The sequence below is a fragment of the Tinamus guttatus genome, unplaced genomic scaffold, assembly GCF_059628265.1.
Source record: "Tinamus guttatus ecotype Peru unplaced genomic scaffold, ASM5962826v1 Tinamus_guttatus_pri_ptg000242l, whole genome shotgun sequence".
Classification (NCBI taxonomy): Eukaryota; Metazoa; Chordata; class Aves; order Tinamiformes; family Tinamidae; genus Tinamus; species Tinamus guttatus.
In genome coordinates, this window is record NW_028288776.1 from 4,533,648 (window position 1) to 4,558,275 (window position 24,628).

General features: G+C 38.8%; 1 protein-coding gene across 1 annotated transcript; it reads right to left on the reverse strand.

Annotated features, from left to right (window-relative positions):
• Window positions 1-5,358: 5,358 nt before the first annotated feature.
• DNAJB4 (DnaJ heat shock protein family (Hsp40) member B4) lies at window positions 5,359-24,614 on the reverse strand. The gene is made up of 4 exons (XM_088526089.1): window positions 24,573-24,614; window positions 9,665-9,950; window positions 6,739-7,313; window positions 5,359-5,933 (listed from the first exon to the last, which is right to left on the reverse strand). The coding sequence occupies exons 2-4, from the start codon at window positions 9,873-9,875 to the stop codon at window positions 5,700-5,702; spliced, it is 1,020 nt and encodes a 339-aa protein (XP_088382215.1). The 5' UTR covers window positions 9,876-9,950; window positions 24,573-24,614; the 3' UTR covers window positions 5,359-5,699.
• Between the last annotated feature and the right edge of the window lie 14 nt (window positions 24,615-24,628).

The window sequence follows — 24,628 nt, forward strand, 5'->3', positions numbered from 1 at the left end:
TCTAAACTGAGCAACTGCTTAAAAGGATTTCTGGTATAATCAGATAATGAAGAACCTGTTTTTACAAAATATAACATATTACATAATATAAAATATATTTTTTATATTTTTATATTTTGCCTCTTGTTATTCTAATAAAAACAATGTGAAGTAAAAATGAGATCAAAGTCACAATTAATAATGCTGATAAAAAGTAGGAATTTCTTGGTCCTATAAGTTATGTTAAAAACTATTTTTAAAAGATCAGAGGATGCTACAAAACAAGCCCCCTTCAGAAAGACAGTGTTTCATCCTCCATTATAGGATTAGAGGTCAAACAGGACTGTTTGCAACAGGAGGGAACCAAGCACATTTACCAAATTTTACAAGTCTTTTGAGTCTTTCTTTAGATGTAAATGAGTAGTTGGACACTTTCTGGAGCACACAGTAATGGCCAGGTGCTTTGTTTGCTTGTTTTTTAAAATTATGTAGGGCAGGAGGAGCTTGAAGATGACTTGTCCTCAAAAAAGTAACCAGGCATAACCGCCAAGAGCATCGTTGGAGCTTCCCCCTTGGGCAGGCCAGCACTTACAGAGGAGCAGAAGACGCACAGGGCAGCCACGTGCTCGCATCTAGACTCAAGGGGAGCAACAGTCTCCCTCTGCTCCCACTCTTTACGTAGCAGAACAGTTAACTGGAAGAGCCTGAGGGAAATAAACAATTTGTTCTCGCTACCTGGAAATAGTTCACTGCTGATCTGAGAAATCAAGAGCTGGGATTGTACTTCACAAGGAGACCAATGCTACTACTTGTCAGGCCTGAACAGCAAGCGCAGTACATGTATGAACACTGATGCCCTATGGCTTGATCAGCGAGCAAAACAGCAAGAACAGTGTCAGCTGCTGGGCACTAGCATTTATTAACTGGAAAACCCATCTCTTAATGATATTGACAGTAATTTGTCTTTTTTTCTCATCTCCCCTACTCGAAACAACTGAGGAATTCAAATGCACAAAGTTTCACCTCGAGATGACAGTCTGAAGGCAAGTTTCACTGGTAGGGTTAGAAACTTTTTTCTCCCCAAGGAAACACCCTGCCTGTGCAGACCACCATGTAACATGTGCATGCTAGAAAGGAATGGAGTGCATCTAGCCACTCTACTGACTTCAACTCATGAGGGGCCCACTACTGATTAGCTGTCCATAGTAACCTCCAGATCTTAGATGTTCATGCAGATGAAACTGTAAGTGGAGGAGGGAGAGTAGACGAGAGAAAACATGGGCATGAACATTGCCAAAACCCTTGCCACAGGAGCTGAAGTAGGAGCTCAGGTGAATGACCGACAGAAGTGACTCTGGCTCTGCAGGGACACACACGATCAACCAACCGAGTTTTCAGTGCCACACTCCTGCTCTTCCTCACAACCACACGAGACCAGTATGTTCCTTTCCCTTCTGCATTTCACTCCACTCCTTTTGCCCTTTGATACAGACACCAGTCACTCATGCACACCATTCTCTCAAACCACACTATGAACTACTTGCTATTATGTGACCATGTCAACCACATACACAGGCACTCATCAAGTGAGGAAGCGCCTGCGAGGGCAAGGAAACAACACAGCCTTTCTTTCCCTCCCGTCATGAAGAGAAATAAGAAATTATGATTAGCCACCTTAGGCATTTTTTAATATTCTGATTTCTTCTCCCTCCTCTGCTGTTGGGTTTTAGGGGGAGCAAACAAGCCAACCAATTGGTGTGAGGTTGCTGAAACCCTGCAGGCAAAATAACAAGAATAATTTCATACAAACTCATAAAGGGGGCAAGAATTGAGATGGCAAGAACCTCAATCCCTAGTTTTGCTTCTCTTTGGAAAAAGAAGCCTGTAAGAACATACATTTTAGACCCAGAATAAGGAAAAATAATAGCTTTTCAGGCCAATAGTTGAATCTCATCTAAACTTCATATTTTTAGCAGCTGGTGGCAGTATTTCATTTAATGGAAACCCTTATTAAGTTAGATCATATTCTTGAATAGAGGAGCATTTTAACCCTTCTGCCAAATTAGGAGTTTGCAGCGCTTACCAGCAGCACAGACTGTTCAATGAAAATACTGAATTAAGAGGCACAGGCAAAACCCCAATCGTGCAGATCACTCCTGTGTTTTTCCTACTACAGACCAGTTTTCCATAGCAAAGCAAAGTCCTTACACAGGCTAAGGGCTTTATTTCTTTAGCATGGCAGCATCTTAGCGTGGATATATGCATGCTATAGACTTGCAATCTGATTTTAAAAGTTCATCATCACATAAGTTGGGAAGCAGAAAAAATATTTTTAAAAGACTCCACAGGGTTGGTGGGGACTAAAACATTTTGAAAGACTCACTGGCTTTAGATTAAGAATAACACAATGAAAATATGTGAAGGATCATGTTGTCTCTGCAAAGGCTGCAGAAAAACAGTTATGAAAAGCACTATGTTTCAGCTGAAACTAAATACCAACAAATTGCACCTAAGTCTCGAACTTAACCCAGTGTGACTCAGTAATATGGAAAAGAGTAGTTTAAACAAGCATGTAACCCATAGCACTTACCAAGTAGAACTGATTCTTGGCCAAGAAGTTTCTGATACTGCCTCCTCCAGTCTCTAAACAAAACTATGCAGGTTAGGGAGACTATCATGGCACATTGACATCTGTGCAGTGCCCTGACAGGCACTTAACAGCCAAATCAGCTACAGACCATTTTCCTTACCTGTGCTTTGCCTCCTCAGCATTCAAAGTACAACTTTTCCAAGAACTTGATTCATTCTCTGCACTATGCATCAATCTGATCAACTCCTTACACTTGAATTTTTGAGAACCAGACTCAAGCATTTGCTGAGGAATATTAAAATTATCTCAACTCACAATGAGAAGATTGATATCCTCATTTGACTGACCACTATAACCTAGGGTGTTAAACTCCAGTAGTTCTGTGATGCTTGGACTGCAGGTAATATAAAAAAAACCCAAAATACAAACAAAAAATGTGAATATGAGAAAAGGACATGCAAAAGAAAAGACTGCTTCCATCCTGAAAAGGGCAATTAGAATCAAGTACCCTGAATGTTAGAAAAGAACAGCAGCAGAGACAAAACCCCAGCTGGAGAGGTTATTTCCATAAGGTAAACAGGTCACATTAAACACTCATTGCACCCGAAATAGGTTTTGAAAAGCTTTTAGCACAGAAAATACAAAGAGGGTTGAGTGGAAGAGTGAAATATTAGTCTGCTCATGACATCAGGAAGCCTGCACTGGCATAGTTGTTAGGGAACACGAGTGGATGACAGAAAGGAGATGTTATAGACCGACCCTTCAACAGCTTGAGGTTACCTTAAAGCTTGATGTTGGAGGAATTAGAAAAATACAGATTTTCATAGACTTGTTGCATGATCTTCTCTGAAATAACCAGATTCCTTTTATTTTCTACAGCACCTAAACAACCTTCAGGAGATTAAAAAGGACTCCTCTTTCCCCAGCTTTACTAAAGCCAATTTTATTTCCACACATTTAGATAAAGATATATCAGGTGACTGAGTATTTCCCTCTGTCTCTCACACAACCTTCAACAAATAATCAATAAATCAATAAAACATAGCTTTTAAAATATGTATTTTTTAAAAGGCTTACTTCTTTTTTGTTCTCCATGAAGAAATACAAGTGTTTCATACCAATCTCATATACCAATCTCTTTGATACCAATCTCTTGTACTTTAAGCATGAAAGCAGAAAAAACTTAGGTTGCTCTAACTGCACAGTACAAGATACTCTGATTTCAGTTGAGCACCAATCATCTTATTTGAAGATTGATATAAAAATACTTCTAGTTGCTTTAGCTTTTTTTTTTTTTTTTTTTTTTTTTTTTTTAAGTTAGATGATGCTTCTAAAATCTTGGCCTACAAAACATTCAATTCTATTAGCTTTTGAATGGACAAACACTTTTAGCAATATGCTTTTAAACGCCTGTAATTTATAGCATATATCATAACAAAGAATCAAAGAAAGTTATAAAACAAGTTTACATTTTTTTACTTAAAAAAATAAGAAATGCAATACAGAACATACTGAAATGATAATTTTTAAACACAAACAATATATATAGTGTTAACAATATGCAAAAGCACTAAGCAGCAGATTTTTTTCCCTTTGTGATACTACTCCAGTAACTTTTTAGATCCTTGTAGACCTAGAACTACACGGAGTTGACACTATGAAAAGATCTGCAGTTGAAAAATTGACTCAAACTATCTTCTATTCCTTTGAGCAATTGATATGGGATTCTTCTTGTGCTTATTAATAAGTTATTGTAAATTAAATCCCAATTACCATATTATTTACTTTCCTACAGGAAGTCATTTATATAAAGATAACAGTGTTATCTGACAAGCCAAAAGAACAGGCAACTAATACATTTCCACAGGCAAAAGAATAATAGCAAACCATACGTATATTCTTCTTATAAAGAAAAAAATAAGATTTATAAGTGTTAAAGCACTGTAGTACAGTTTTAAACCACAAGTAATGAAAAAAATATCTGCAAGGCATTTCACCAAAACCACGCTGCAATCAAGGGAACCAGCCCTATTACTGTGTTATAAAACTAGACTATAGAGGGCTCTCCACTTCCCTACGCACGTTTTCTTTCTAAGAATGAGTAATTCTGTTAACTCCTAAAAACTTTCCATTCCAAGACTTGATCTAAAGCACATTAAAGTTTACAGGCACCCCCACCCCAACCCATTTTTCTTGGGTAACTTTCTTTTAGCTAGAATTGTGCTTCTCCCTCCTCCTGGGAGTAGCAGAATGTTTGGCCTGAAAACAGCGAGTATTTGAGATCAGCTTGTTCTCAAACTACCTGTGGTAGCTAAGTGTTTTTAAAGCGTTCACTTTAAAACATTCTCTCTCTCTCCACTCAAGCACAGACAGACTCCAAGCTATTACATCAGCTGCAGCCAGGAGAGGCTGAACTTCATTTGCAGGATATTCTTTTTAACACTGTGGAGTGAAAGCTGCCAACTCAGGCACAGACCAGAAGGACTGTCACCCCCCAGCAAACAGCCACCTCACTACTCCTTCTCCTCAAGCCACATGCCTTCTGCTAGACCTGCACTGCAGTCCTCACCTTTCTGGGACAATAAGGAAGATATTTCCCTGGGGGATCTCGAAGCCAAACTGATTTTCCCAGCCTATGCTTTGTGCACTGTACAAAAATGGTATCTGTAACATTTTCTCCTTTAAATATTTGTGTATATTATGTGTATATTTCCTTTATGAACTCCAATTGCTGCATAAATGTGTAAAGTCATAAATATTGTAGGGTTATAAGAAATAAATTACTTGGAGGCTCAAGCACTTTATCAGAAATATATGCACTGTCTTTGTAAAAACTGGTTACATTTTACATTAAGCAAAATACTGAATAAACTTTTCTGATTAGGAAGAATCTAAAATAAAAGTGGTTTTCCCTGTAAATTTTACTGCAGAAGTCATCTGTATGACTTAACCCTCTTCTCATGCAGCATTACAGTAAACCCTCCCCCCCATCCCACAAAACAAAACCAAAAAAAAAAAAAAACAAATATTCCACTAGCTGTTACAGATTGCACTTTTAAAGCACAGACTTGTCAGTCTTCTGCATCTTCAGTGTCCTGTTTAAATAGTTTTGACATATACAGTCTTCATTTTATGAAACAGGAAGATTTCGCCTAAGTACTTCTTTAGATGCTGGAGATATGTTATCTGGGAATATTACTTCAAACTCTATAATTAAGTCTCCACGTTGGTCAGGATTTTTGGGAAATGGTAAGCCATATCCTATAATTCTTCTCCTCATTCCAGGCTTTACAACTTCATTTACTGTCATGGGTATGGTTCTTCCTTCTATTGTCGGCACGTGTATTGAACTGCCACACAAAGCCTAAAGAAAGAAAAGGGACCGTGAGAGAAGGGAAGTGCTCACACTGCACACACCAACTGCATGGGCATTTGAGACAAGACTAGTATATTGTAAAAGGAGCATTTCCACTGCATGCTGCTCACATGACAACATTCCAAGAGGTTTCCTCCCTTAAAGGAATGTTTCAGTGTGCCACCGAGCATTACAATCTTCCCATTTTACAGAATGGCCACTGGAAGGCAATTAAGTCTATATATCCTTCCAAATTTTACCAAGCAGCATGGCAGAAAAGCAGAGTGAACACACTTCCCACAGTTCTTCAATCCCTATGTTTTGACAGTTGTCAAACTTCTCAGCTTCCACTGGAAATTTAAAATCTTCTATTATTTACATTGTACAGGGATTTACTTAATACACCATCAATCTACATTACTTAAAACAGCAAAATAATATATAAGTATCCAAAATCGTAAGCGCATTAAATTTGATAGTCTTTTTAGGTGGGCATTTGTGATGCTCAAAGAAAAGCAAAGATAGACTTGGTGTGCCCACATATATTAATTAGGACTGCCATCACTAGAACAAAAAGACTTTCTCCTGCTTTACCCAGTGATTTATTTTCATTACTCTGATATGGTATTCTGATTCTTCCAACTTCACCTGATGCTCCACACTTTATATACACTGGTAACATTATTATGTAGCAGCGCAATGAGTCTGTCTGTCTTTATGTGAAGGAATATACTAGCCACATCATCATTAAATACCCTCTCCTCCCTCATCTCAAGAGGCTTGAACTTTTAGAGTTGTGTCAAAAGAGACTTACCTCCCTTAAGCTGATCTTAACAGGATAGATTATATTTGATCCATCTCTCTTGAAGTGTGAGTGAGGTTTATCTTTAATGATAAAAACAATGTCAGCTGGAATTGTGTTGGGTGTTTCATCACCTTCTTTCGGAAAAGTAATTTTGGTGCCTTCCTTCCATCCTCTTTTTATCTCAATAGTGAGAATTTTGTCCTCTGTTCGGACACTTCTACCATCTGGGTTCAGCCTTTTACGGGAAATTCTCATCCTTTTTGTGCAGCCATGGTATATCTCTTCCAATGACACTTTAAGTTCATGGATGACAGGGGGATCTTGTTTACGACGTAACTGGCTACCAACTGTATTCCTTTCTCTTGGAAAACCATTCATACTAAAACTAGTGAAGGATCCAAAGGGATCCCCATCCACTTCCATGTCTTCAGTGTCTCTGCCACCAGGCATCCTCCTTCCAAAGAAGATCTCAAAAGGATTTGAGCCACCAAAGAAAGCTGCAAATGTAGCATGTGGGTCACCATGGAATGAATATCGAAAGGTACCACCCTGCCCATCAGGTCCTCCAGCTCCTCCTTTTAGACCTAAATAAGACAAATAAGTAAAGTAAGTGAATATTAGAAAGGAATATCAGAATCTGCAAGTCAAAAAGGTTTTTGCAGTATAATGACAGAACTCTTCAAAAAGGATTCACTATCAGACCAAATGGTATCAATTAGTGCTACAATATAAAGCTGAGAAGCCTCTATATCCCTTTTCCATCAAGCTACATAGAGAAACAGCTTGAAAGTTCCTGAAACCTACATAGTCAAGAAAATTGTCAACTTCTCCGTGCAAAAACCAAAAACCTTTGCTCTACCTCTTCTTTCTCAGAGATTTACATTCCATTTCTTGCTGATAAATGTTCTCAGTGATTTTCAATGATGGCGAGTCCTTGAATCCTTTGTACTTTCTGTTCCCACATTCCAAATCTGGCTAAGATCAGTTTCTTAGTGTCTCCTTCATGACTGGTGATCTCTACCTTCTCTCTACCACTTAGCCCTCTCCTACAACTTATAAGACTAAAAACTTAGTCTACGTCTTCGTCTTCTAAAACTTAAAAACTTGAAGTCTTGCCAGAGATGTTGATTTTTAAACTGATATTTGTCTTTATTTTTTTCTTTATTTTACAACCGCTCAGCATTAGAGATATTACTCTGTTTCCAGGGCTTACATTAAGGAAGCATATACATCCTGTAAATCTGAACTGCAGAAGTTTTTTTGTTTGTTTTTTTGCTCAGTGTTGTAATACCTGTCTGCATAAGCTTAATACCAGCTATCACGGGTAATCAAATGAAACACAAGAATGTGTCCCATATAATATTAGTCTGTATCAGAAATACTTAGCAACGTCTACTGCATCTTTATGTCACTGCACTTTTAATATCACACAAATACATCAGGGGATCTGATCTGCCAGTGTATGGCAACAGCAGGACATCTTCTGCAAGAGCTGACCGAAAGGTCTTACTGAAGGTTCAACACATTCCTGCAGGCAAAAACAACAGAGGTTTCCTCCTCTTTACTCTACAACTGCTAATTACATCGTCAAAAGCAATTGAGGAGCTTAGAAAGTTACTGAGGAATACCTCCAGATTCACTGTTATGAAAAGCTTAATTTAATTTTGTGCACAAAATAGAAATCTATGTTTGATTCTCTGGCCTCAGGTAAGCAATACTAGGAAGCCAAGGGTCACACTGGTTTATATGCCTTAGTTCAAGGTCCTTGGAAAAAGTGACTAAAATGATATTTTGGGAAAGTGGCTAGGATGAGCTACTGCAGAGGAATCCGAAAGGCAAATAGATCCACAGAGTAAAGAGTTTCATAGTACTATACAGAAAGGAGTAAGGAAGAGGGAAGGAGACAGACAAAACAGCAAAGATCTCTTGTAGCTTAACTGATCTTATTTGACTAGAATGTTTCCGGAGCATAATTAAAACTTCTGAACACTTGCAATTCTAGGTTTCTTTTTCTAATTCACAGTGGAAAAGATAATAAAATTAGAGTAAACTGTAGAAGCTGAAAGTTTTCTACATGAATTGGTAGATTTGAACTACTACATTAAGTTCTAAGGATGACAGAGACAAATTTCATTATCTAATCATAAGAACCACAATTTATTTCAAATACCACAATTTAAGAATGCCCTACTTTGTTAGCTTAAAGAAAAAAGAACAATCTGGCACTGAGTGAATGGCAGTAAGTAGATCTACTTCTTACAGCAGAAGTAATCGTTTCATCTGGAATTCCTGATATCATACATTTAAGGGAAGAAATGTTATTTCCTTCCTCTATTGCTCAATCATAAACCTAAGGGAAAAGCATGTCAGTTAAATTAAAAAAAAAAGCCATCCTCCAAGATAACCATTTTAGGTTAAATATGAGATTTCTGAGGCCTCATTCTCTTGGCATGTTATCACAGTTTACAATTAAAGCTAAAAAATTGTTCTGGTATTTCATGACATCAGGCAAATTCTTTCCTCTCCAGGCACGAGGCCAAAGACGACTACGGACAGGACACCTGGGCTTCTGCTGGACAGCCCTGCCCAGATCAAGCGCTCTGCCATTTGGACAAATCTTTAAAAAGATCATTTCTCTCTCCAACTACATTTCAAGAAGCGCGAGGTTAACTTAAGACAGCAGTAAGAAAAAAACTCCAGAAAGCTATTTATGGATCACACAAGCTCTTTCCAGTTCCATGACTTTATCTGCCAAGTAAACAATGGAAATCTTAAAAATCCAAAAAGAATATATTAAAAAAAAATCAAAATTAGCTCAGTATTGAGTAATGATATAAGTTAATAAACAAAACTAAAGCTTCAAATCACTATGAACATAATTAAAGCACTATGAACATAATTAAAGCAACCACACACATAGTAGAGAAATACATACCTTCCTCCCCAAACTGATCATAAATGTCTCTCTTCTTGGGATCACTCAGCACTTCATAAGCTTCTGCAACCTCTTTGAATTTTTCTTCTGCGTGGGGAGATTTGTTCTTATCCGGGTGCCATTTAAGGGCTTGCTTTCTGTAAGCTTTTTTGATATCCTCTTCAGAAGCCCCTTTTTCAATTCCCAGAATAGAATAATAATCCTTCCCCATTCTGAGTTTTAGAGGAATTTATCTCTTTCTTGCTACAAAGAAACCAGTATCCAGTGTCTTAGCAATGTAGAGATGCTGCAGGAAGAAAAACAAGAATCAAATTTGGAATGGAAACAACCAAAACTGTTACAAATCAGCAAGCTCTCCGATCCGCTAAGGAAACGCTGGGAAGCCTGTCCCTCTTCCCTTCCTCCCCCGCTGCTCATTTATAAATAATTACGCACAGTGGACAGGCCAGGGCCCGGCGCAGTACCCTCCCACGCGCACTACGTGTCTCCGCTCTTTCTAGAACGGCGGCTCCAGCGCACGTCACTTCCCCGGCCGCCGGCCCGGCCTTCGCTCCCGCACAATCACGCAGAGCCCTTCGCTTCCACCGCTCCCCCCGCGAGGGGCGAGCGGGGTTGGGGGTGTCACAGGGCAGAACAGGGCCAGGACGCCCTGCTGAAACCACGGAGGTCTAAACGCACAACTGCCTCAAGAAGGCGGCTGCAGCCCTCACGAGAACGGCGCCAGTATTTGGCTTTGCAGTTTCTATAGAAACTGCTGTAAATAACAGTGTGCCCAACATGTCACCAGCATGATTTTGTACCTTTGCCAGCAAGGATTACAAAGTGCTTTACATTCCAGTTAGTTCCAAGGCTCAAAAAGTTAACTTCTTTTGTTTAAAAATAAAATTAAGCCTCCCTAAAACAGAGTCAATTAGAGCCAGGCACCAGTCAGCAAGCAGTAAGAAACTAAATCTAAGCCAACATACAAAGCAGTTTAGTACAGCTCAGCTCAAGCCACTCAGCAGAGCAGTCCTTTTTCTCTCTGTACACAGAAGATATACCAAGACTACTGCACATGTACCAAAATACCAAGCAAACAGCTTTCAACAGAGGGAATGGTATCAGTTTTCAGCCTGCAAGATTTCTTTCAGCCCCGAGTTGAAAATTACAAATCAAGACATTATTCTTGTCAAGGAGACAAGCTTTACAACTGATTATTGTAGCTTCCAGGAAGGATACATTAAAATATACCAGCTCTGGGCATGCTAAAAGCAGGGGGAAGATACTTCTATTAGGTTCAGTTCTCTTTTTCCTAAAGACAAGACGTTGTTTAAGGAAGACAGCACACAGCAGCCAAAGTACCCTCAAATTCAAGTGGGGAACATTAACCTCTTGATTTAGATGGTATTTTCACACCCTGCCGCATCATGATCTATGAACCTAAACGGCAATTCAGCTTCACCACTGTAAGCATAACAAGATGGAGATGCTTTTTCAATGTTGCAGGAAAACCAGCAACACAATGTTATTTTATTTTGCTCAGTTATGCTCCTGCTGTATAGTTTGAGGTGCCCATGACAGGTCATAATTTACACTGCTTGAATTATCCCACCAGCAGGCACATGAGATGTACCCCATATTTGTTTTGTCATGCTGGTGGGTAACAGTACTGGCAAAGCAGCTGCAGCAGCACTTACTCCCAGAGCAGTATTTTTCATGAGGTTTTTCCAAAACCTCTGGTCAACAGAAATGTCAGAGAACACAAGTACTAAAAGCAAGGCATAAGAACTTTTCCTTTGGGAATATTAAATACAAATTTACTTTTTCAACATCAAAATATCCTAAGAGTTCCAATTTAGCCAGGGTTAAGTAGTAAAGCAAATTAATTTCTATTTCATTGAATTAAAAACTTCAGATCTCTTTAACCAAAAGTTTATTTCCCTACTATGTCAAAGCTTACAGACCAAGTTCTGACAAGCACAAAAAGTTACCCCGAGACTTCCTGCTGACAGCCGCTGTGAGCAATGCTCAGGCATTCTGAACAGTCTGCTATTCAGACAGTGCCAAGTTACACCCTAATTAGTTATTCCCTAAAAAATGAAAGACCTGAGTGAGATCCACAGCAAGACTACATTGCTTCTGCTTCCTGTAGATTTTACAGCCTGGAACCTCCCAAGGACAATGGGATAACCTGAGCACCTTCTTCCAGCAATCAAATTGCTTCTTTCTGCCCATGGTATGCCCTTTCCTTGTATCTTTTTAAAACAAAAGGATGTTCTATGCCTTTATCTTTTATCAAAGACAGACCTTTGGTAGGTTACAAATTAATCAGACACTCCCTCCTTTAAAGAATTTTTAATATGTAGGTGAGAAACAACTTTCCTTCAGAATAAGTGGAAAGAAAAATTACCAGAAGTTTTCTTTCTACCAGTGAGCACAGTACAAGCATCGGATGGTGCTAATGATCACTCGGCAGCACCAGATCCTACTGGCACTTCCTCAGACAGCGGAATCCTGTTAAGTAGGTTGTAAATTTTTATTTCTACTTAATTCTGCCAATCGCCCCATATTAGAAGAGTTTGTGCCCTACCATGGGATATTCCTCCTCTTCAGGGACATTTGTCAGTAAGACCATTTCCCAGAATTGCTGCACTTCGGCCACCCTCTGCTTCAGAGGTTGGTCAGCACTTTGAGGTACCTGCATTGCGCAAGGAAATGAATATTCTGGGCTTACAATCAGATTTGCAATTCATGCAAGCCAGCTTCTGACGCTGCATTTATGATGCTGAAGTATTAAGATGTCAAAGGAGGAAAGACACCATCCACCTGCTTATCCAGATAACATACTTAATCAAGACCACATCTTCTACACAATACAAAACACAGAAAATTCTACAGTTATTTTTCAAATAAAGTCTGTGTATTATTTTTGTTTTCCTAGATTCTGCCAGAATGTTGCTCCTCATCTATGTGATATTCCTGAAGACATGTTAGCTACCAACTACATATTTGGAGCCAGTAGGTCTCATGATAGACAGCATGTTCTGCAATTCTTACAAGTCACTTTAGGGTACTCGGTATACACGAGAGTCAGCAGCGTATACACGCATTTGTTCAGCTCTTCCCTACGCCTCTTATTTGTCAGAGATCAGCAGCTGCCTTCGTGTCACACACAGCTGAACTGAAGATGCCTTGAAGGTTGTCAAAACCTTACATCTCCAAGTCAGCCTTACATGTCTGCATCAAATGGAGTAAAGCAACACAACAAGAACTGCTCTATTTATTCCTTGACTGGCATGTTGCATGGCTCCTAACAGCACATTCTGACTAGGTAATTACCAAGCATACAGATTATTAGCTTTTTGTCTCAATATTATCTATTTAAAATCAATCCCTAATCTGGAATTTTGAGTTACAGGAACTACCTGTTTTTATAAAGAGATGAGGGCTATCAAGCTGGCATTTGGAGGAGCATTGCAAGTCAGCACGTATTCTCCAGTATCTGAAAATTCCAATTAGTCTACAGTGTAAACCAAGACACAAATAATAAAACAAGAAGTTCAAGCTTTTTGGAAACACCTGGAAAGAATTTGCATCTTCAACTGTATCATATTGCTAAAGAAATTTAACAGTTTAAGGTAAGTCATCATTGATCATCATTCAGAAAGACTGAACAAGACTGCTTTTGAAATCACTGAATCATTTATCTACAGAATGTTATTTGTTCTTTGATCAAACAAAAGGTAGCAGTTAGGACTGTACTAGACTTTGCTTTTTACATAAGAGGGTTTTTATGCTTATGAAATATACACAAATAAGCTGAAAATTGTCTTTCAACAGTTCTCCACTTCTGCAGCTGAGTGGCACTACTCAGATTCAGCATTTCACCTGTTACTTTAAAGAAATTATTCCTTTACTGAAATATTGTCTTTTCCTATACACTTTCTCAAGAACCAGAGCCTTACTCACGTGCATATAGGTGGGTACAATGTGACTTGACTTTGGAAGAGCAGTGTGAGAAAGGTTATTCCACCTCCAGATCTTGGAATAGTTGCTTTATTTAAAATTTTAATCCCTCTTTTAAAGAATCCTTCACAGAAACTGTTCAAAGAAGTTAGGCTACAACCAAAGAAATATTCACAATAATTCCTTGAACTTGAACTCTGTAATAAGCACCTGCACAAGGTTATTTTAGGTAGAAGACTAAGAATTATGTCATTATCCTGCAGAAAAGTAAACAGTGAAAAAACTCATATTTCCTTTAAAAAAAATACAAAATAAACCACTTAAGCATTCCTTACCTATTTAATCTCAGAAAAAGGAATAATAAAAAAAAAACAGCAAAACCAAGAAAACCCCACACAGAGGCAGATCACAGAGCAAGTTAAAGAGCAAACAAATCCACAAAGGCAAATTCCACACAGATCACAACTATAAATATACATGTGCACGTAAATGTCAAGGCAGAGGAGCCAAATCCCCAGCCAGAAAAAGCTCTTTCCCAACTAAGTATCATAATATTTGCAAGGCCACGTGAACGAATGGAATAAGCTGACATTTGTCTACCAGAGGCAGAAACAAACACATCCATATACAATAGTAAATACTCTGCAACAGCACCAAATACTTTTCCAGAGGAAAAGCCTCAGCATCTTTAACTGCACCTAGCTGACTGAGCTACATCTATATTTCCAATAAGATGAATAAGACTTTGTACATACAAAAACCATATTTGTGCATGTGTCACAGTGGTTTGCTCAAGAAATATTCAGAAGCTGGATTCATCTACAGAAACTTATTTGGAGTCTGGGGAAGTGACAGATAGCTGAAAACGCTTTTTTTTTTCCCATAGCCAGAGCAACATGAAGTGACATGTGCAGACTGTAACACCTCTTGTGAATCAGTTAACAGCCCAAGCTTCATTTAATCATAACTAAATTTATCAACTTTTTACTTCAGTTCTCTCCAGAGATGTGCTGCTGTGCTGGAAGTGGAAGACCTATTGCAGACAAATATTATGGGGCTCAATTTCATATTTAAATTAATAATCACATTAGAAAGTGAAATATGAAATACATGCAAAGCTTGTATGAACAACAGTAGAATTATCAAGCTATAACAGATGGTTACCTAACAGCCATTTACCATTGCTAAACAGCATACTTGTGAAATACAAAATAACTGCTTAGTTACTCATGGTAGGCATTGTTTGAGATGCTCTAGTCTAAACCATTCCAGTTGAAATGCACCATGAAATTTCTATCCTAGTTTGTGTGAATGAAATACACCAATTTCTTTCCTAGAGGCACATAATTGGAGTGCAGTTTTCTTAGCACTTTGAAGACTTGACAGAAAACACACATTAAGATATTTTGATACAATTCACTGACAGTTGAAGCTTACTTTAACAGGGTTCGTTGACTTCTGATTTGCTGACACAATAAAAATAACAGACTTAGAGAGGTAATTTATAATCATGCATTATGAAAATAGCTAACTTGCATTAGAGATATACCTAAATCACCGCAAACAGTACTTGACAGGAAAAATAGCTACTAGAGTTTTACCACATAAAAAGTTTGCTTGTATTGTCTGGAACATCTTGTCTGACTTTTGGGAGCATTTAAGAAAAGATGGAGTAGTAAATGAAGGAGTAGAATACAGAGCTTCCCAAGATAAATTTATTGCACTTATAAGTTGCACAATCCCTATCTTCAACAAAAAAAAAAAAAAAGAAAGATTTTTGGTATTCTGCTTCACATACACACAAAAAATTATAGAAATATATTCCAGGAAGAATGTGTGAAGTTATGCTCCTTCTAACAAGCTAAAGCTCATATAAGACATTTCTGTAGGAAATCTTATTTTAAATATACACTTGAGTCCACGTAAATTCACAGCTCAGATTCGAGCGTTGACTCTCAGAATGCACACTGCTATCAGATATACTGTTGTCATCTCGTGTGTCAACTTTCAAATGCATTTTAAATCTGTGACCGATGCAGCCTTCAATTTTATGTAGGGGGGAAAAAAAAATCTATTTAACAGAACACAGAAGAAAATTCTAAAAACTAAATATTCTTGTGAGTTTGAAACAATAGGCCAGCTAGAAATGGAGTATCAGCTAGATCTTTAAGTCAAAGTAACCATACTTTAACATTAACGTTCATTTGTGTAAAATTTAACCACCAGGTTCTCTTCAAAAAACAATCACTTCCACTACATATTATAAAAAGCAAACAGTCCCATCTCTTTTCTAAAGCTACAAGCAGAGAGAATTAATCCAAACCTCAGGTAATTTTATTTTAAATATTGTTACAGCTATCAAAACTAAAACAGGACTAAACACTGATGTGTTCATACATACTTCGATACTTCATCACATATAAGCATGTGTCATTAGCAAAGAATTGCTTTCTCACACCTAATTCTTGTCTACTAACTCATTGCGTCCTCTACTTGAAAGAAATTTCCAGGCCTCCCTTTCCACTGCAGAGAGAAAATGAGTCTTTTACAAGCAGATAAAGTTCTTACAGCTCAATTACAATGCATAATATTGATGAAAATGTATCTAACTTACCCTCATTTTATCGTGGTGTAAGTCAATACTTCAATAAAGTACCAAAGATTACTTAGGAAAGGACAAAAGGAGACATCTGAAGTATGGCCAGACTGAGCGACACAAACACGAAGTATTTTCAAGTACAGAATAAGGCTTCCCCCTTTTGAAAGAACACAGATTCCACAAGCGTTTTTCAGTTCCTTATCAAGCGTCACTGCTCGTTTCAGTCCCTACCCACACAAAAATTTCTGTAAAAACACTCTTCTTCAGAAGTCGCATGACCTGCATGTTGACCCTGTTGAGCCATCAATACAGTTAACAGGTTTCCCTCAACTGATTGAGCCCCCCCTCTTTTTTTTTTTTGCACTATTACAAAGCCAGTGAATTATGACATGTTACCTCCACCCAGAACATGAACATCTCACCTACGTACATGTGTACAGTGCTGGTAAGGAGAGGGGAAGAAAAGCAGTTCTCACTGTTGTTACCAAAAGCATCTTTAAGGAGATTGAAGTGCTGCTTCACAGCCTAAAATTTTATATCTTGACAAGATCTGGAGAATATACTATACAGTTTACCAGCTACGAGCAAAAGAAGCAGAAACATCCAGTAGTAAAATTCAACAGAATAATTTCACTTGTAATAAGCTTGGATTTGTATAATTGCTTTTGGCTCAAACTGCTATCACTGAGGAATTTAGCCAAGACGCAAGGAACTTGGATCTGAAGCAGCACTTATACAAATGAAGAATTAGATCCATCACGCGACTGCGTACCAGTTCGCAGATGTTTCCCAAGCTACCTTAGTTACAGAACAGGTAAAAATGTTAAATAACAACGTTGCTTAAAACGGACTAACCCAAGCCAGGATACCACTAGCAGCCATGCAGTCTCCTCTTTCCTGCCACCCCCTCCATCTGTCTTACGAAACAAAGTGTTAGTCACACCTATGCTCTTTCAGAAGATCTAGGGGAGAAGTGTTTCTTAAAAAAAAAAAAAAAAAAAGCTTAAAGAGATGTGTAAATAGACTTCTACCCACATCCTCCCACATGAAGTTCTGTATGTATTATGTAAACATTAAAAAGGAGAAGAATATTCAGTATCCTGGTATTCTTTCCTACCTAACTGAAATAATGGGGGTGAGGATACTTTACAAGAAACAGTCATTTTACAACCATCTTTACAAGTGTTATTAGATACCTTTTTTAATATTACTGTTTTCAGTAAAAGTAAGGCTAAAGATGACAGCAGAACTTGATGGACTCGGACCCACTCCTGCAGCAGAGAAATTTCCCTACAAGTATAGGCACCGAACAGGCAGCTTATAGGCTGCTCTCCGTGCCCGGACCACGGCCAGCTGGCACTGACAGAAGTAGCATTTGCTCTACTCTGTGCTGGAGCCAGACACAAGGCCCAGCAGCCCAGAGAGCCTGGGAACCAAGACTGGCTTCCTACCAACTCTTCCACCAAACGAAGCCTGGTGCGGGAGAACTGTGACCTAATAGCAGTGCTATGTACTGATCAATGGAAAAAGAACAGTCCTGTTTGATTGGCCTTCGAGGAAAACAGAATGGATAAAGATTTCCAGAAAATGCTTTTAAAAGGCATCCTAAATATATATATATATATATATATATATATACACACACACACATTCACACACAGCTTTCACAATCACCTTATCACTGGGAAACATTAGGATAGGCAGACTATTTCAATTAATACCTCTATATGTTTTAATGATCAGCTTCCCCTTTAAGTATTTCCCCTAAGGAAGAACAGGAAGGTACCCACTAGCTACAACTATAACAGTTTCTTTGGTAGCAATTTCAGCACTCACAGGAGTGGAATCCTATGGGTATTTTTCCCACCAAACAATGTCAGTAATATCCTGTTGTCACAACAGAAAGGCAGCAGAGAACTCAGAGCACAAGCAAAATAAGGCTGGTCCTTACAAGTCAGCTCTTGCTTAAAATCTCTGGGAAGTTGGTACTGCCATGACTCAGTCCTGAGCCTAGAGTCTTTCTTTCCAATGAGTCTCACCTAACAATTTTGCACTTGACTCATTCAAATTAAAAAAATAACATAATAAAACCACATTGCCATTCCAGAACATTGTTTAGCAGAATAGAACAAAGATTTTCCTAACAAGAAAGATCCTCTACCTGAGGATATATTGAGAGCCAAGAGGCTCACCTAGAGTTGCACTACTGGTTCAGTGATGCTTCATAACTAAACAACAAATAGCCAGTAGTCACATTTGCAAGACATTTTTGTTTCTTATGTCTTCCAGCATAGTTAACTAATCAGTACAGAGAACATCTGGGAGAAAGAAATGGAACAGATCTGATGCTGACCATAGTTATGGGTCACATATACAGGGGTCAGGTGAAGGGTGATATGATGTTTGCACAATCTCTATCCATATTCTGTTTTTTTTCTGCAATAACAAAAAGGGAGTTTCTAGTCAAAAATAACTGAATATTTTCTCAGTCTTGATGAAAAGAGAAACAGCAAAACAAATAAATCCACTTGAAAGTGTCCACCAGCAGTTTCTTTCCTGCAGGATCTTGTTTTTACTTGCCATTGTATTCAAACGAAGTGGTTGGCAAATGCTGCCAAGTAAGGAACTGCCCACATTTTTGCTACAGACACATGATGACTGTTCTTATATAAGCAAAAGGAGATGGTCACACAAAATGCTTTTTCCAGTGTGTGTCAAAATCCCACCCAGCTGCTGATTCATAGAGTTAGCTTCACAGGCAAGTCTGAAAAGGCGAGCAATGAACAGCTGTTTAAAGGCAAGAATTTGATAAAGGCATATTAGAACAACCCTGGTTAACTTGAAAGGAGACATATGTCAGCATATCTAAAGTCACTCGATTTACATTGAAACAACAAGATCTTCCATCTGTTCACCTACAGAAGACAGTAACAAGGGCAAATACCAGTTGTATTTATCAGAATGTGCTATAATAGAAGTCAAAGCAGTTGCCCAATAGTTTTCAAGAGTGTTTCACTTGCATTCCATAGCTCAAATCAAGTTTCTTGGGTTTCCTCCCCCTAGCTCAACCTAGAAGTGATCTGGGAAAACAGAAAGGTACAAGGGCTTATTTTGCAGTTAACCTCTTAAATCATTGTATTCCCCTAAATGAAACAGTACAGGCTAAGAGGAAAAGGTATGACACGGAAAAATGAAAGAGAAAAATGATTCAATAGAGAACATACTAAACAGATACAGTTATTTTTTGCATCTGGTCTATTAGCAATTACAAAATATTCTTATATATTTTCAGTGAATTTTGTGAATGTACTTTCCCTAAAACCTACGTGTAGCAACAAATACTGAAAGGATTTTTTTTCATTTCATTCTTACTTGTCATAATTATAGTCTGAACAGTTAGGAGCTTTTTTCTATCTTTCCTTTCTCAACATGAGAAAGATTTTACCTTTATATACTACTTTATTAACTCTATGATATAAGCATAATTTGGCTAAAAATAGAATGTTCTGACTCACTGTTCTGCACCAGGAGTTGGTGGTTCTTTTGGATTCCAAAAGAAAGGCAAGAACACTCAAGAAAGTCTTTTTTAAATTGATATCACAGATAAGGTAACAGGCAGTTATCAAGTTTTACATCCCCTCCAATGTTGGGAATCCCGAGTTGATACAGCATCAGATGAACCTCTAGTCATGCCATCACATCCTGACATATCTTGTCTGTGGCGAGGTCTGTCCTGTAAGTATCACTAGGCATAACTAAAAGAGTTATCTTTCTCAAGAGAAAATATGTGCCTCTTTTGGAGGATCTAAAAGTAGTAGCATCTTCCTATGCAAAATACTCAAATTCATAATAGTGTTGATTGTAATAAGTAATACCAGGAGAAATATTACTAAGGCTTACGTCTATACAATAGGGAACTGCACCAACTCCTTTTCAAAGCAGGAAAAGCTTCCATCCCTTATAGCTACTACTGCATTCATTACATTTGTCTTAACTTTAGTAGCCCCTCAGTTGTTGTCTCTGCTCTTCTCCATTAAACATACTCCTACTGGCACAATGCCTAGCTCTATCATCCACTTGTTACACTTCAAGCAAGGGTTTTCATGCTTTTTATCCAGATTGTTTCTGATCTGGGAGGAGCTCTGCAGATGTTGACAGCAAACAGCTTCTCTGAGTTCTCAGCACCTTCCTTCCCATGACTTTGACAGCAAAACATCCAACTCCCTTGAACACATATGGCCTTGAAGGCCGACGATCATGTTATCATGCTGACTAATATTATCCAGTTCTCTTTGCACTACATTTATTCCGTATAGTGATTCACTATCTCACTGTGCACACCAGTTGGATTTAGGAAGAAACACATGCTTTGCATTTTATCTCTATATTTAATTCCCTAGCCATCTGTAAGTTAGTCAGAATTTCAGAGACTGTGTCATATTGATTAATCTTTTACTAGGCCAACTGCCTCAACTGTCTCAGAAGGCAATTCACTGGTAGACCTCAACTGAAACCTTGGAAAGTTTCCTTTTCTTTCCCTCCTTTTAAGCTTCACTATTAAAAACCCTTTCAGCAGTTTCTGCCCACTTTGACTTTAATCAAAGATATATCAAGTTAGATTCACAAGAAAAAAAAAATGCACAATATAAATGCTCTAAGCAATATGCGAATATAGCTTTTCTTTAAATAGGAGTCAAACTGTTCTTTCTAAGAAAAGCAACACGATTGAACTCAAGCCTAACCCCTCCCCCCTCTTTTTTTTGGTTAAGCTTACTATATACAAGTTGGCATACAGGGGACCAGATATGAGCTTAGGAAACAGCTTCACTTTTGCTCTCCCCACAAGCCAAAAAGGAAAGCTGCATTTTTGTCACTGACTAAAGGCAGACAGGACAGCAGCTGAAACAGAGCAGCTGCCTTCCCTTTTCAACACCCCCATCTCTCCCTTTTCAACACCCCCATCTCCTCCCACAAATATTTTTTCCCCACGCACTGCAATTCTTCAACAGGAACCCATGCCTCTGCATTTGGCAGGAAATAGGCACAATAGAAATATTTGCTGAGGAGGAAAACACAGACGGCCACAACTTGGGTCATACGAACAGATGAATTCTTCAATTATCTCACTATTTCAACCCTCAACTGTTCCTCCTTGATCCTCATCTCAAAAGAGTTTTAAAATAGGATCACTGTATAGATTTTGTAAACTATTTAAATTATACTTTAATATTACCATTTTCCATTAATACATTTGCTTACAGATAGAATTGTGGATGTAAAATTCATGGTCATTTCTTCAACAAGCACATCCACACTGTTGGATCAATAGCTGTTTAGATCTAAAGCGAAGGATAAAACTTCTCTCACTCAGTAGTTTCTTCAGAGTTTTTGCTGATAGTAATCCAAGTCCTGGACACCTTTTGCAAGTGCAGGAACATCAGCTGACACAATTAGATGAGGAAGTGATTTCAACTAACCTGCAAGGATATTTAAGAACACCTTTTGCCCTTGCCTTACCATGGGATGTTATTCTGCAAACACTTCAGAAGTAAAGTTGAATGCACGTAATTCCTCAGACCACAGTTCTATTTTTTTCCGCAGCTCTGAAATTTCAGGAAAGAAAGATCTGAAACATTGAAACTGCAATGTTCAACCTAATGTAGTCTCCACACTGTGATTACATGTTAAGAGTACACACAGGGGTTCAGGAAATAGACACTCACAGAGCACATTACTTTTCCAACTCGGGAAACATGATTCCAATTTTCAAGAGAAAAGTTTCCAGAAACTAACTGCAGACTTCCCCAGACCAGCAATGACTTGCAGAAAACACAGCAGGCAGATGAGCAGCTATTACAACAGCGATCCTTCTGATATTTACACACTGCTATCACTCTTCTCATACAAGTGTTTAGCATATGGAGGCAAAGTGAAAGAAAGATACACAGAATCCTAGAGTCAATCTATAAGAAACTGAATTCTTTAGTTAATATTCCATTCCTCTGAGAGATCTGTTACCTGAACTAATGAACCACTTTTTTTCAGTCCAGAAGATTTTTGGCAAGTTCTGCATTTACACCTATGCTTTTGAAACATCTGAACTACCTGATTTAGAAGAGACCTGTTTCTCTGTGCCAGGGTACCTTCAATGGAAGGTAGAGATATATTTTGGTAGAAGCTGAGATTCCTCCATATACAATATAGCTTTGATTGAAAAAAAGCGTTTCAGAACTGACTATGACTTAAGTCAGGAGTTAGCTACATACTATACACATTCAGTATACATATTGACTATAGTTAATATAGTTACCAAGTTTTATGGCTCTACAGATTTTCATTTTAAATACCTGTCTCTCAGTAATTACACCTATCAAAGTGTTGTAGGCTGATAATTACTGAAAAAAATTAAACCTGAAAACCATACAGATATCAATATTGGAGAGGTTTAAGCACAAAAGGGAAACCACCTTCCTACAACCTCCAAAAGAAATACTAAAAGACATTTTAAAAAGCCATATAGTCCATTCATGTTACCTACTACCCAATTATTAAAATTCTGAAAGATAAACTGCAAGACTCATTTACTATGTCTTTCTTCAGTAATGGAGCAAGTTACTACAGAACTGAAGTTCATTTTACATGGCAAAGCCAAAGCTCTCTTGTTCTGACAGCACAGAGCAAATATTTGCCATTTCATCTAATACAGAAGGGATTTGAGTAAACATGCAATGAATACCTTCTGCAAGCGGAAAGCACAATAGCCTCAGACCTGCTACTGTAGCAATCAGCAACACACTTGAAAGAATGTGGCACTGCCAAGGAGTTAGATCTTTCCTTCCACCCCCTTCTCCCTCCCATTAAGAGGGTTAATGGAAGGAACTAATCCCGTAGGAGTTCTCAACTGAAGGAAGATTTAGTAAGCAGCATATCCACATAGATGGGAAACGCAGACATCCATTTTTTAAGCATATGGGTTCTAATCCACATCAAGGGAAAAACAAATAGAAGCTCAACTAGCTGTTGATAGAGATCAATATAAGAAATCAAAACAAAAGCAGTAAAAATAAGGCTAGTAGTAATTAAGGGTGTAATACTCAGAGATGTTACTCTTCTGATACTTGCTAAATATGATGTCCTAACCAACTGAAATGTCTGAAAAAGCCACTGTCTTCAAGAACTTAAAAGTTCTTGAAGGAGGAGTTCTGAGGAATCACATATACTGCATCTCTCCTCTCAAGGTTTCTTTTGGATATTCATGCTATGAAAAACCTACTTAGCAGAAGGTGAAATTACCACAAACACTACTAAAAAGTTGGTAAAGTTCTGAAGTTACAAGCCAGAGACCAGCAACCAGTATTAATTTCACTGTCTCAGAGGCAAATACCATTGGTAAATTTAATTGAAAAGCATGTCTATACTACTAACCTATACTATGTTTGGGAAAAAGAAAGGGCTACTACAGGTCTTAAGTGTTCTTCCCTGGTGTCAGCCGAACTGGAAATGCAGGATCCTCTGACCTCAGCAGCAGCAATATCGTGCCTCAAGGTGTTTTTGACAGCCTTTCCTATTGCCTATTCATCTGCTAGAATGAGCCCAAACATAAACAACCATAAGAGAGAATACCAACAAAAGACCAGGAACTTCTTAAAGCAGCAATGGCCCTGTAGGTTGGTCAAGAAAGAATTCTCTTATTCCACTTCAGCAGAGCTGTTCCCTCTCTGTGTGTTGCCTAAAGCTAGGCAAACTCCAGAACAAAAGTTCTGGAATTCAAATAACTGGCGATAACTCAATTTAAAAAGGTTTATTTACTTCAGTTAAGGGAAAAGAGGAAACATTCAACTCAGGTGCCCGGGGAAAAAGCCTCGGTTTGACACAAATAAATAAATAAGATCAAGAACATGCACAACATTCCTCGGAGCAGCACAGAACGCACATCTTCGCTATTTAATATTGCCCTGACCTTTAGGCATGACCTTATGCGGGCGTACAGCCCTTAACCCGACTCGCGGGGCCCTCGTTACCGCGAGGCTGAGTCCAACGGCCGCCCAGACCCAACGGCAGCCACGTCCCGTTCTGCGGAGCCGCTGCGCGAGGCAAGGGGAAACTCCCGGCCCTTCCCTGCCGCTCCGAGGGCTGTCAGCGCGCCTGGCCCCCCCAGGCCTCGCCGCCGGGCACTCGGCCAATTCCTCCGAACGCTCCTGCGTCACTGGCGGAAACGCCAGCGGCCCCCGGCACCAAACATCTCCCGCCTCACGTGCCGCTGCCCAGCCCACAGAGAAAGCCGTGGGAGCCCCCGGTCGGCAGGGGCCTCCGCGGGCCGGAAGGCGGCAGAGTCGCGGGCCGGAGCCGCCCCCACGCACTCACCCCGTGACGCCGCCTCGGTGGGCTCAGCGGGCCACCCCTGCTCCCGGGAGCCCCCG

What these genes read in the sequence shown, in the direction of transcription:
- DNAJB4 (XM_088526089.1), bottom strand. Translation starts at nt 9,875, where the DNA reads ATGGGGAAGGATTATTATTCTATTCTGGGAATTGAAAAAGGGGCTTCT. An exon ending in TGATCAGTTTGGGGAGGAAG is followed by an intron (nt 7,314 to 9,664) that starts GTATGTATTTCT and finishes TGTCTTATTTAG; the next exon opens with GTCTAAAAGGAGGAGCTGGA. An exon ending in TTAAGATCAGCTTAAGGGAG is followed by an intron (nt 5,934 to 6,738) that starts GTAAGTCTCTTT and finishes TTCTTTCTTTAG; the next exon opens with GCTTTGTGTGGCAGTTCAAT.